The sequence below is a fragment of the Pinus tabuliformis genome, chromosome 7 (assembly GCF_031772625.1).
Source record: "Pinus tabuliformis cultivar Carrire ecotype Pingquan chromosome 7, CPIR1, whole genome shotgun sequence".
In the NCBI taxonomy this organism is placed as follows: domain Eukaryota; kingdom Viridiplantae; phylum Streptophyta; class Pinopsida; order Pinales; family Pinaceae; genus Pinus; species Pinus tabuliformis.
Window position 1 is genome coordinate 1,100,631,799 of NC_142293.1, and position 14,046 is coordinate 1,100,645,844.

General features: G+C 40.9%; 1 protein-coding gene across 2 annotated transcripts in view; it reads left to right on the forward strand.

Annotated features, from left to right (window-relative positions):
- The window catches only part of LOC149251393 (uncharacterized), an 81,462-nt gene extending 67,646 nt beyond the window's left edge, over nucleotides 1-13,816 (forward strand). For both annotated transcript variants that reach the window (XM_089459408.1, XM_089459409.1), the window contains 3 exons: nucleotides 9,272-9,331; nucleotides 9,456-9,511; nucleotides 9,630-13,816. In XM_089459408.1, coding sequence (XP_089315534.1) covers nucleotides 9,272-9,331; nucleotides 9,456-9,511; nucleotides 9,630-13,443 — 3,930 coding nt within the window. In that variant the 3' untranslated portion in view covers nucleotides 13,444-13,816. The remainder of the gene's footprint in view (nucleotides 1-9,271; nucleotides 9,332-9,455; nucleotides 9,512-9,629) is intronic.
- Nucleotides 13,817-14,046: the final 230 nt, after the last annotated feature.

Sequence of the window (14,046 nt, forward strand, 5' to 3'; positions counted from 1 at the left end):
CTCTAGGTAATCATTTGTCCATCAATGCATCAACACCTAGGATCTTTTGTTGACTTGTTCACAACTTTGTTTGTGAACAACTCTAGACTGCCCACTGCTGCTCCTTAGCTCCTTTGGGACTTCTTCCCTCTAATGCCTTCTTGCGCTGCTCCAATGAGTACAAACTTTGGGCTAGAGGGCTGCCAACCTGCCACCTATCACGGCAAGATGTCCTCTTTTGGGCTGATCCAACTGCTCACTTAGTTTTCCTTTGTCCTTCAAGGTGTCAACACTTGAGCTCCAAATCACTGTCTCTCCTAGTAGTCCAGGTGTCCTTCCCTGTACTGCACTTAGGGCCTCCTTGGGCACCTCCTTCCTGCCCTCCAATAGCCTTGAGATTACCCAACACAATCTGTCAAAACTGGACTCTATCCTCCAACAACAAGACATCACAACAAGGAGGCTAACATACCTTGTTATGTAGACTCCTTCTTCCCTCCTTGTCCACGGTTCTGTGCCTCCTCCCTAAAGTATGTGGCCCTCTATCTAGGGCTTTTGTAACAACTATTACACTCCCACAATCTTGTGCCAAAACCTCCTTCAATGATTGCGACTGTCCTCAATATGCAAGCTCCTTCATTCACTACACATCAAAACCCTTTTCCAACCTCCTGCTGCTACTTGCGGTCCTCAAGATGACACCTTAAACAAGTTGGTCCTGTCGCCGAGTGATCCGAGGAAACTCAACCTACAAAATTCATAGAACCAACCCTTAAACAAGCACAAAAACCACCCTCTTCTTCGCCGACAACTCCTGCTCCAACTCGGCCTAATCAATCAAGAAGAATAGACACAAACAAACCTCTATTCTCTCCTTCGCTAGGCCTCTTGTCTGTGTGGTTGCCTCAGAAGAATTCTTTGTGATGTATTGCACTTGGATGAGTCATTTGAGCTTCAAATGGCTCCTCTATTTATGCACTTCTCTTGGGTGTGAACAATTAGCCCTTGGGGCACACTTAAGCCTAGCAAACTGTCCTTTGTGCCGCAAGCCCACTATATAAAAATTAATATCTTGCATTGTAGAGCTCCTCTCTTGGTGTTCTTTGTGGCCCCCTAGTTCGTTTTTGGGTCCTCTACAATCTCCAAGAGTCAAACCAACAAAATTCAACATGGTTTTGGCCCAACTCCTTTGGGTACAAAACCCCCACCTTGGGTTTTAAGCCCACAAACGACTTTTGTGGTGCACATTCATCCAAAATCCCAAACCCTAGGGCTTGGACTACCTCCTAAGCTACAAATCTCAACACTCCCTCTTACCGAGGGAGGTACTTCTAAGACTAGGAAGTAACTTGTCATCACTGTCACTGCTGGAGACACTAGCCCAACTCTTGGCTCCCACAACTTTGGCAAACCCTGAAGCATGGACTTCGCCCTTCTTGGAAGCGTCACTGTCACTGGAAGCTTCTTGCTTCTTCTTTCCCTGAAACACTTTTAGACCATTCTACGATTCCTTATTGCCAGCTATAGAAGCACCCTTGCTCCCCATTGACCACACTCTCTTCTTGGGTTGCATAGTCTCCCTCTGAACCTGCAAACCTCTGTCAGAACTCAACTCCTTCTGAACCTCTGGAATCTCTACCTTCTCTTCCTTCTTGTTCTCATGATCTATAGGCTTGCCCATCAGCCTATATAGACCATGCTCTCTAACTCCAATCACAACACCTGCGGAGCTAGAGCCTCTAGGCCTGAGTCTCGCCTTCCCACCTTTGAACAACACCTCAAACCCCTTTTGCTCAATTGTTGAGACAAACAATACATTATATTTGAGATCTTGTACAAACAATACATCCTGAACTCGTGTCAGCTATATTGACTCCATCCTAAATGGCACGACACGTGATCCCCTGATCTCTTTCTGACTCTTGGTTCCCAACACCATGTGCAACTTCGAGTCCCACTCAGCTAGAGTCTCGAATATATCTTGCGAACTTGTCATGTGCTTCGATGCACCACTGTCCACGTACCATGCAACCTTGTCAATGGTACCTTGAGAGAAATGAGAGATTAAAGCAAAATCCTCACTCTCCAATCTCTTGGAGAGGTCATTAATCTTGGTGGAAGTGGCGACACCTGCAACTTGCTTCCCCTTCTTCTCATCATCTCCCTGCTTCTTCCTTGGACACTTCGTTGAATAATGATCAAACTCACCGTAATTGAAACACTTAATCTAACTCAAGTCCTCCTTTTCCTTGCTCTTCATCTTGGCTGCAATTGTCATGTCATCATCAGAAGTCTTCTTCTTTGGATGAAGATCCTCGTCTCATAACTCTTCCTGAATGAAGTCATCCCACAACCTAGTCCAGTCTAGTAACTTCTCTTTGGCAACGATCCCTTTGATGAACAACTTCCATATTGGAGTGAACCCCTTCAAAGCGATCCTCACCATCTTAAAATCTATAATAGTCACACCGATGGTAGTAAGCTCATCTTGAACTTGAGACAATCTTGTCAGATACGAAGTCACCCCTTCACCCTGTATCATCTTGGTGGCCTTCAACTTATCTTGTAATACCAATACCTGGTTCTCGTTCTTATTCTGGAATAGATTCTAAAGAGCTTCCCACATTTCATGGGCAATGTTATTCCTAGATAGATGAAGTATTAAGGAATCCTTGACACCATCTAGGATGATCAACTTCACCTTCGTTTCCAAATCTTCGTACACTTCTGGCTCCTTAGTGTCAGTTGGCTTCTTAATCGCTTTCTCGGCAAAGTCCCAAATCCTGTTCACCATTAGAACCAACTTGACCCTTTCCTTCCATGGACCTTCCAACCTGTTCTAATATCGTAGACCAACTGACAACTTCGAAATTGCTGTGAGCCCTTCAACAATAATGTGACCAACTCCCTCTTAAGCTGTACTTCACTGTGAACACTCTGATTCACTGGCCATTCAAAGTAGCTCTAATACCATGTTGTTTTTCCACGGTACTGGAATCTAGGTTAGGGTCTTAGAATCACTGACACTACCAATCCAAATACCACAAAAAACTACTTGCATAGCGGAACAAAATATAAAAGTAAATCAACACGTGCACAAAATATAGACAACCTTTTACAATTTTCAAAAACCCATCTTCATTATATTAACAAATTGTAATGCCACTGTCTAGGGCTCCCCTACTAGGGATAATGGCCCTCATACATCCACTGATACAAGAATACAAGAACAAGATACACTGATTGTCTAGCTGATGTAGAGCTCCTCACGACTGCCTTGATCATACCCTGAACACAATTGCTTGTCCTTCTACTCCCAATCTACAGCTCTACCTCTATCAATGATCTTGCTCCTTTAGGTCACTGAACATGGCTTACAAATCTACCCTCTAGCTGATCATTCGTCCATCAATGCATCAACACTTACGGTCTTTTGTTGAGTTGTTCACAACTCTGTTTGTGAACAACTCTAGACTGCCCATTGCCTCCTCAACTCCTTTGGGACTTCTTCCCTCTAATACCTTCATGCGCTGCTCCAATGAAGACAAAATTTGGGCTGGAGAGCTGCCACCTATCACTGCAAGATGTCCTTCTCTTCAGTGAACTTGGGCTGATCCAACTGCTCACTTAGTTGTCCTTTGTCCTTCAAGGTGTCAACACTTGAGCTCAAAATCATTCTCTCCTAGTAGTCAAAGTGTCCTTCCCTGTACTGCACTTAGGGCCTCCTTGCTGCCCTCCAATAGCCTTGAGATTACCTAAGGCAATTTGTCCAAACTGGATTCTATCCTCTAGCAATAAGACATCACAACAAGAAGGCTAACATACCTTGTTATGCAGATTCCTTCTACCCTCCTTGTTAATGGTTTTGTGCCTCCTCCCTGAAGTATGCAACTCTCTATCTAGGGCTTTTGTAGCAAATGTTATAGCGCCACAAACTTGTGCCAAAACCTCCTTTAATGACTACAATTGTCCTCAATATGCAAGCTCCTTCATTCGCTACACATCAACACCTAAGTCACCTGACACGAGGACACAAGACACGAAGGACACGGGGATTCGAGTGTCAGACACAGACACATCGACCCCCCAAAACAGGACATGTTATATATATATATATATATATATATATACACACACTAAAAATTCGATATTTCTTACACATTCTCATTCATGATACAAATTCATTGATTCAAACATAGATCTTCATCTAGATGTAAGCTCTACAAAGTAACATTATGCATACAAATACATTTGTGACATAAATGATAAATCATAATACACATTCATCAATGATCCAATAGGAGAAAGACAATATACTGTAATTTTCTAATTAAGTCATCAAAATCAAAATGTGTACGGTGTTACATAGGTAGTAGCAATGCCAATGGCAAATAGAAAGAAGCTTGAAGGCAGTAGGTAGCTCATGAGTCATCAATCCTCATAATGAAAATCAGCATCACTGTACTCATCATCATGGTCACCATTGCTCTCCTCTGCTGCATCCTCCTCCTTTGTATCCAGTGTCATCTCTACATCTGCTCGTCTGGAGGATGACCCCTCTATAGTATCACCATCATCAAAAGTGATAGGCTCTAACACGGGGTCATTAAGATCCATGTTGGCCAATGCCAACTCAACACTGCTGTCCAAACCCATATGATCAGGAAAGACATCCCACATCTTTGTTTTTCCCTTCAACCACTCATCCCCCTGCCTGTAAATAAGACGAAGGTTGGTGTGCACATACACCATTGTCTTTGCTCTGGATTGCTAAAGCCTGCTCTTCTTGACACTATACAAATTCCCACATGTGCTCCAATTCCTCTCGCAACAAGAGGATGAAGTCACTTGAGAAAGGAGCCTCATGGCTAACTGTTGTAGAGGAGGGCTTGTTGCCCCATGAGTTTCCCACCAAGAATAGGGCTTCTTTGCCACCATGTCTCTAATCACATCATATCTTGCAAATTGACTAGTGCCAGTGGAAAACTCTGCAAAGGCATCCTCTACCTCATCAAGGGATGCTTTATCCTGAAAAATCTGCCTCAATGCAACTTTCCTCCCCTGTGAAATTTCCCCATCCATGTGAGGAGGGAATCTGCGGGAAGGTCCACCATTCAGCCACTGGTGGCTGTAGTATTTTTGGTTCAATGAGTGAGCCAAACAATTTAAAGGTGTGCAATTCTTGCCCCATTTGCTGACAAGAATATCTTGTAAAAGAATGCTCCTCACAGACTCAATCACGGAATCCCATCCCTCATAAACCTTTCCTAGGATGGGTTGGTCTGTATCTACAAATCGAAGCAAAGAAATGATAGGGTCCATGATCTGAATAAGTACATCTACCCTCTCCCACCAAGCATCATCTAACACTATGTCCTTCACTCTTTTTGAGGTTGCTTGATATGTCGTTCTCCAAAAAGACCAAAAATCTGAAATAACCATGGCCCCAAGAGTGGTCTTGACCTCCCTCAACCTCTTCAACATGATGAATGAAGAGGCAGAACGTGTATCCGCAATCTTCAACAATGATAGATTGGTGTACTCCTTGTAGATAGTGAGGGAATTTGTATGATTTTGTACAAAGTTGCGGATATGCCTTGCATCCTCAATAATGCTTCCAATCCAAAGCACATCAAAAGCAATAGATTTAAGTGCTAAATTCAAAGAATGGACAATGCAAGGTTTTCAAAATACTTGTGGATATTTAACTTCCACAGTCATGCCAACAACCTTGCAAACAGGTGCATTATCTGTAATGATTTGCACACAAGAATCAACACCTACATCTTCAATAACTTTAATAAACAACTCACCCATATATTGTGCATCCTTGTATTTTCCAAGTGCATCCACTGATTTCAAGAAAACTGGACCATTCAAGGAAGACACCATGAAGTTGATGAGTGGGTGCCGTGCTGGATCTGTCCATCCATTAGAAACAATGCTAACCCCAGATGTTGGCCATGTTGATTTAATAGGCTCAAGCATTTTGTCCACCTCTTTCTTTGTCTTCGTCAACAATGTGGTTCTAAGCTTCTCTGACCTAGGAGGCACATACCTTGATGGAGCCCCTTGAGTTAGAGCTTGACACATCTCAATAAATAAAGGTGAGCTTGCAACATTAATTGATATGAAGTTCTGATAGAAAAAAAGTGCAATTGTGAGATCAAGGTCTTCCCATTTTTCTTTCTGAAAAATCCTGTCCATTGGACCAAGTGCCATTGCCTTTCTTTTTGCTGCTTGTCCCCCACCAGAACTCTCAAATGGAAATTTGTTGCTGCTTTTCCTCAAGAATGGAAGGGGGTTTTCATTCTTCTTTTTTTAGATATTGTAGCCACCTTTGCCATACCAACGTTGGCCTCTTTTTCCATTTCCTTCCTCTTAGCTAAAGCCACTTGTGTACATGTTGCAATTCCACAACTTGGTAAAGCCAACAAATGAGCTTTCACATGGAAATATGTGCTCATGAAATGAGTTTTACAATAGTTGCATTTCCAAGCAACATTGCCTCCTCCCTTCATCTTGCTACCTAGCCCTTGCTCTCTTGTGACATTTCCACAAGGGATATTTGTTATCTTCAGGCTACTGTCTTCTCTCAACTTTTGGTGAAGTTAGAATGGGCCAAATCGCCCTTTTATGGCTGCGCGGAGGTGAAAACCACGTGACACGTGTCGTGGAATCGGGACACGTTCGTGTCCCAATGGGACATGATCCGGAGGAGACGTGTTCCATCGAATTGTGTCTGATTCGGGACACGTGAGGCCTGGGCAACAAATCCGATATCTTAGATCAACATCCTTTTGCAACCTCCTGCTGCTGCTTTTGGTCCTCAAGAAGACACTTGAAACAACTCCGTCCTATGGCTGAGTGATATGAGGAAACTCGACCTGCAAAAATCACGGAACCATCCCTTAAACAAGCACATAAACCACCCTCTTCTTCATTGGAAACTCCTGCTCCAACTTAGCCTAATCAATCAAGAAGAACAAACCTAAACAAACCTCTATTCTCACCTTCACTAGTCCTCTTATCCCTGCGGCTGCCTCAGAAGAATTCTTTATGATGCGTTGCACTTGGATGAGTCATTTGAGCCTTAATGACTCCTCTATTTATACACTTCTCTTGGGTGCCAACGATTAGCCCTTGGGGCACACTTAAGCGTCGCCGACTGTCCTTTGTGCCACAAGCCCACTAGAAATATATAAAAAATTAATATCTTGCATTGTAGAGTTTCTCTCTTGGTGTTATTTGTGGACCCTAGTTCCTTTTAGGGTCCTCTACAATCTCCAAGAGTTAAACCAACAAAAGTCAACATGGTTTTGGCCCAACCAATGTTGCAGGATCCACCACCCCCCCAAGGATTAGGGGGCAGAACTGCGTCCCGTACGAATCCCCCACCAATCCTCTCGTAGAACTGCGGATCCGAAAATCGAATCCACCATTTTTTGGCGATTCCTAGAAAATCGGATCCTCGGGGGCCCGATCCGCAGTTCCGACTGCCTTATTCGCGGATCCAGAAAGGATCGACCACAGATCCGTGGAGGTTTGGGCATGTATCTGCCGCGGATCGCGAGCGGATCCGAGAGAAGGTAGACGGTTCACGCGGTTCCATAGGGCTTTTTTTGTTTTTTGTTTTTAGAAATTTTGAACTGTTATGTGAGGAACTATGTTTTCCGTGAGAGTAGTTCCAACCTCATCAGAGTTCATATGGAGAAAATAAAATTTCATATCCCATTCAAATCTAAGTAGACTTAACAGTTTTCGGGATCAATGGGATTGTGGCATTTCATTGGATTATATCATGTATGATGGCATGCGATTGGCATTTAATCAATAGCACCGAGCCCTATATGTACCCCAGTGTTGGTGTTGTTGATTGTTGAACTCATTTGTCACAGTCTTAGCAAAAATGTACCCTTCACTCAAGTCAAAATCATTGATCAGGCATGTTAAGCTTTCTCTACCATATTATAAGGCTTGGATTAGGTCATTTGATCAAAATCAGGCAATGTTGACTAATATCCCTAGAGAATCAAAGTAGAGGCAAAGGCTAGACAAGAGGAGGAATCTAAATTCTAGATGGTTGATGCTGGAATAATTAATCATTGATGTACAACGGATGCCATATCTATCTTGATTTATGTAAAAATATGCACCTTTAGGTGTCTTCTACAACTAATTTGGTATTTTGGATGTTTTTTTGAATATTATTGCCAATATATATATATAGTAGACACTTCCAAGACGCTTCGTTTCCTAGATTTTTGGGAAATAATGCTTTTGCGGATCCGCTTCCAAAAAACGTCCCTGCTAAGTCCTCGCTTCATGCAACATTGGGCCCAACTCCTTTGGGTACAAAACCCCCACCTTGGGTTCTAAGCCCACAAACCACTTTTGTGGTGTCCATTCCTCCAAAACCCTGAACCCTAGGGCTTGGAGTACCTCCTAAGCTACAAATCTCAACAGGCTGTATGTGTATGATTAATATGTATGCTTGTTTATATAAATTTATGTAAAATTTGAAGGAAAAATTTCAACAAGTAGACGAAATTGATTGGTCAACAAAACGTAATGCTCCACGAAGGATTGGTAGTAGGTTTTAATGATGCACTTTTTTGACATGGAAACAAGCCATTCGTGTACATCTAACTGTTGATTTGTGTTGAAGTTTATGATGGCAGTTCCATCTTTATATATAATCATTTTTCTATATTCAATCAATTTTAGTTTGTTTTTTGACTTATTATGCATTTTCTAGCGTAATGTGGAATTGTGGCCTATATTATCTTTTCATAATTGTGGTTTTCATATTACGTTTCCTCGAGTAGCACATCTTTTTTTGCAAGTATGTAGGTTCTCTTTCAACTGTTTTAAACCTAAATTATTGCTTGCTACATTGGTTCACTTTGATGTTTCATTTTGGGGTGTTAAAACTTTTATTTTTATTTTATACTTTGGTTATATTTGGCTTCATATTTCATTTTCTAATGTTTTATCCTTGTAAATGGAATATTTGCTGGAGTATTCAATACTGTTATTAGTGTAGAAGAAACGAAAATGCTTTACATTTTGTTGTTATTATATGCAACTTTGTGTTAACTTTCTATAGAATGAACCTTTGTAATTAATTAAATATAACATATCCTTTAAGATATAAGAACATTAGATACTTTTTGATTGCAAGCACAATGATCACAGTCATACAGGGTTGCAATTGAGAGGGAAGATGGGAGGGAGGTAGGAGTTTATTACTGTTTTAATGTTATATTGATATAGTTTGGGTTTTGTGCAGAACAACTCTTTACAAGAAGAGAAGAATATTTTGATCTGTAATATTTCAAGCTTATTCAAGGTCAAGTTTTGTTGGTCTTTACCCATGCACTTGTGTTTGAATCATTCTTGTTGACTTGTTATTATGAATCTCATTCTTTGTTAGGTGTGAAATTATTAGATACTAATGCAAGTGTTCATCACAGACTGCACAAATGGAGATTGGGAGAAAGAACAAACAAATAAATGAACTTCGACAAGAGTAGGTTTACTAATGCTCTAGTCTCATGAAAGTGAGGAAGAGAGGATGAGGTTTTCTTGTTAATATGTGATGTTGTAGTTTATTGCAAGGGAATTTATAATTGTGTTTACTGTTTCAGGATTTCCCAGCTGAAAATACAAGTGCCAAGTTCAAGTTCTTTGATCCCAACAACCGCGCAGATGATAGCCAAATCTGAAAAGCTGTTACGTGACAAGCCATTAACGGAAGTGCAAAATAAAAATTATAGGGAAACTAAGCATGCTGGTGAAATGCAAGAGATAGCCAGGATTAGCCCAAATGATTCAAAAACTACAAAAAACAGATCGAGAGATGAAACAACTCCCAACATAAGATCAGTTGCATTGTATAATATTGAGAGAACTGTGCCATTTGTCAGAGATGCAAAGAGGCCAAAAAACATTGATGTTCAAGCAAGGGCCTCTGAACAAGTAAATGATACACAGAATAAAAGTTCTCTTAAAGGTCAATGTGTAAATCGAAAAGAAGGGTGTAGGTTTGGGCATGAGAATTTGAGAGGCTGTCTCCCACATGAGAAACTGATTGATCCGAAGATTGACAGTAGGAATGATCAGCAGCTAATGCACACGCAGAAGAAAGATAGGGTCCATCAAAATCCAATTAGGGACTGCAGTTCCCTAGGGAGGATGGAGGGAAATGCTGATAAGACCATATTGGGAAATACTGCAACGAAATCAATAGATGAGTGTGACATTTTAAGTGGCAATGGTAACTGTATAGGTCCAAGAAACTCTGGTCTAAACAGGAAAGTCATTGATGTGGATGATAGCAGGAAACTAGATTCTTACAGTGAAGATCCATCTACATGCAGAATACAGCAGATTGATTCTTTTATGCATAGCAGGGATGACAAGAAACGATTCAGGAGTGAAGATAGTGCACAATCAGGAGCACACAAGCTTTTAGGAAAGCAATACAAAAATGTTGCCGGGGAAGATAAGAATTTTGGCAAAGTTCAGGTTACAAATATATTTGAGTCAGGACAAGATCATGAATCAAGATCGTGGATGAACGAAGCAAGGGTGCTAGAACATGATAATAAAGCACACTTATGTGAGACTACAAGACCTGAAAGGTTATCATTTATTTTAGATGAAACACATGGGGATTGCAGAGAAGAGGTTGAGAGAAACGGAGAGCAGAGGAAAAGGTCAAAAGATAATGAATTGCCAGAAATCATGGGTGCAGACAAGGGTGACATCTGGTCAACTAATGCTGTAACTTGCTCACATGGAGTTGGTCATGAGCTACTTGATGGTAGCTTGCAAAATATAACTGTTATTAAAGGTCAAGGCTTGCAAGCAAATAGCATCAAGAGTTCTATTTCATTACCAGAAATAAACCACACTGATAGTATAGTTTATTCTTTTGTCAATGGAGATAGTGCTGAGGCTGGGTTTAAGATGCAATTTGGTGTGGATGAAACTTCAAAAGATTTACAAATGTTAAGACAATTAACTGTTGAGATGCCAAAGGAAGCAGGAGCTATTAACCACAGAGCAGAGGGAATGAAGGATAGCAGTCAAAGGCACCCTGGAGAATCTATTTTTGAGAAAGCTAGAAAATTTCGAGTTTCCCCTGACAGAAGCAGTTGGAAACAAAATAGCAAAAACATTTTGCAGGATGAGAAGGGAGTTAAGTATGAGAAAAAAGAAAAGTGTTTCGATCTTTCATTTAGCAGGAAAAGAGGATTTGAGGAAATGAAAGACATACATACTAATAAAAACAATGATAGCAGGCAAGGAAATGGCAATATCTCTGATGATCACAGCAGAAAGAAGACTAGTTTTTCTTCAGATATGTACAAACGAGGGAGAAGAGGACATGCACATCAAGTGCAGGCTAGAAATGGATTTGTGTCAGGACAAGATCATGAAATGAGATCACGGGTTAAAGGAGCAAGGGTGCAAGAACATGGCAATAAAGCATACTTATCTGAGACCACAGGACCTGAAAAGTTATCATTTATTTCTGATGAAACACATGAAGATTGCAGAGAGCAGAGGAGGAAGAAGTCAAAACATAGTGAATTGCCAGAAATCATGGGCGCACACAAGAGTGACATCTCGTCAAGCAATGCTGGAACTTACTCATGTGAAGTTGGTCACATGCCACTTGCTGATAGCCTGCAAAATACAGCTGTTACTGAAGGTCAAGGCATGCGAGAAAATACCATCAAGAGTTCTATTCCATTACCAGAAATAAACCCCACTGATAGTACAGTTTATTCCTTTGTCAATGGAGATAGTTCCGAGGCTGGGTTTAAGCTGCAATTAGGTGTGGACGAAACTCCAAAAGACTTTGGAATGTCAAGAGAATTAAACATTGAGAAGCCAGCGGAGGCAGGTGCTACTAACTACAGAGCAGAGGAAATGAAGGATAGCAATCAGAGATGCCATCAAAGGACCATCTCTGACAAAGCTAGAATATTTCGAGATTTCCCTGACAGAAGCAGGGAGAAGCGAGATAGCGGAAAAAATTTGCAACATGGGAAGGAAGCTACGTATGAGAAAAGAGAAAGGTGTTCTGATTTTTCATTTAGCAGAAAAAAAGGAATAGAGGAAATGAAAGGCACACATACAAATAAAAGCAACGATAACAGGGAAGGCAATGGCAACATATCCAATGATCACAGCAGAAAAAATAGTAGTTCCTCTTTTGATATGGATGAACAAGAGTGGAGAGGACATGCACATCAAGTGCAGGCTAGAAATGGATTTGATTCAGGAGAACATCATGAAACAAGACCATGGATGGACAAAACAAGGGTGCCAGAACATGGCATCAAAACTCACTTATCTGAGACTGCAGGACCTGAAAGTTTATCATTCATTCAAGTTGAAATACATGAAGTTTCCAGAGAAGAGGTGCAGACAAATGGAGAGCAGAGGAGGAAGAGTCCAAAAGATCATGAAGTGCCAGAAATCATGGGTGCAGACAAGGGTGACATCTGGTCAAGTAATGCTGGAACATACTCATGTGAAGTTGGTCATGTACTACTTGAGGACAGCTTGCAAAATACAGTTGTTATTAAAGGTCAAGGCATGGAAGCAAACAACATCAAGAGTTTTATTTCATTACCAGAAGCGAATCTCATGGATAGTACAGTTTACTCCTTTGCCAATGGAGATGGTGCTCAGGTTGGATCTGCAGCGAGATCTGAGCTACAGTTAGTTGTGGATGAAACTCAAAAAGGTTTAGGAATGTCAAGAGAATTAAATCTTGAGATGCCAAAGGAGGCTGGTGCTACTAACTACAGAGAAGAGGACATGAAGGATAGCAGTGAAAGTCACCAGGGAGAGTCCATCTCAGAGAGAGCTAGAAAATTTCAAGTTTCCCCTGACAGAAGCAGGGAGAAACGAGGTTGCAAAAACATTTTGCAACATGGGAAGGAAGTTGAGTATGAGAAAAAAGAAAGGTGTTCTGCTGTTTCATGTAGCAGGACAAGAGGAATAGAGGAAATGAAAGATACACATACAAATAAAGACAATGACAGCAGGCAAGGCAATGGTAACATCTTCAATGATCACAGCAGAAAAAACAGTAGTTCTTCTGATATGAATAAACAAGGGAGGAGAGAATATGCACATCAAGTCATAGATTTCAGAAAATCTGCTGGGGCCAAATTTGATCACAGAAGACAACATCCAGTAAATGGAGAAAGAGTTAACATTCGGTCTTCCTTTGCTGATGGGGCAAGGGATGAAGCAATGACTGAACAAGATCATGCATATGGTGAAAGTGGGAGAGGTGGTAGGAATTTCCTTCACAAAAGGGAAAACTTCAAGACCACATCACGATTAGAGCGCCATACCTATGGTGCAGAAAGGGATAAGTATAAAAGGAGAGACAGGCGTGACCAGTGTGATGACATGCATAAAAGCAGGAGTTAGATTTGATCTAGAAGATACACGGAAAAGAACGTAGAAAAGCTCAAGAGTGTTCTGCCAATGTGGAAAGAAGGGCAGAGAGACAAGATTGTGTGTATGAAGATGGAGAAATCAATTCCTCAATAACAGTCTTGTTAGTTTGAAAATTGTCGAGAGAAAAAAGAGTCACACTTGAATGGAATTGAAGTTTGTCAGGGATACAAGTTCAGATATGGTGTTTCATTTCATGTTATAGGCTGTATGTTTGGTTTTCTAGTTGTGTGACTGAGTGATTATAATATTCCACCCTTCTTTAATGCCAATCATTGATATCCTTTTCTGGGCATGCAATTTATTTGCATGGCTTCAAATGTAATAAAAAAGAAAGGTCAGCACACCACTGTTTTTCTGTCAGTGTCTACTTTGAACATGGCTAGAGACAGGATTAGCAGTCAGTGCCTTCAAGAAATGTGCACATTTAATAATCTAAAGTCCAATCATAACTGAATTGTTTACCATTTGGGACTGCACTAATATTTTCCGAGTCTTCTTCCATGCAGTTGTATAATTAATTCAAGAAATAATTCATTCTTGAATCAGGTTTTCATCAAGAGGTAAATTTCATTG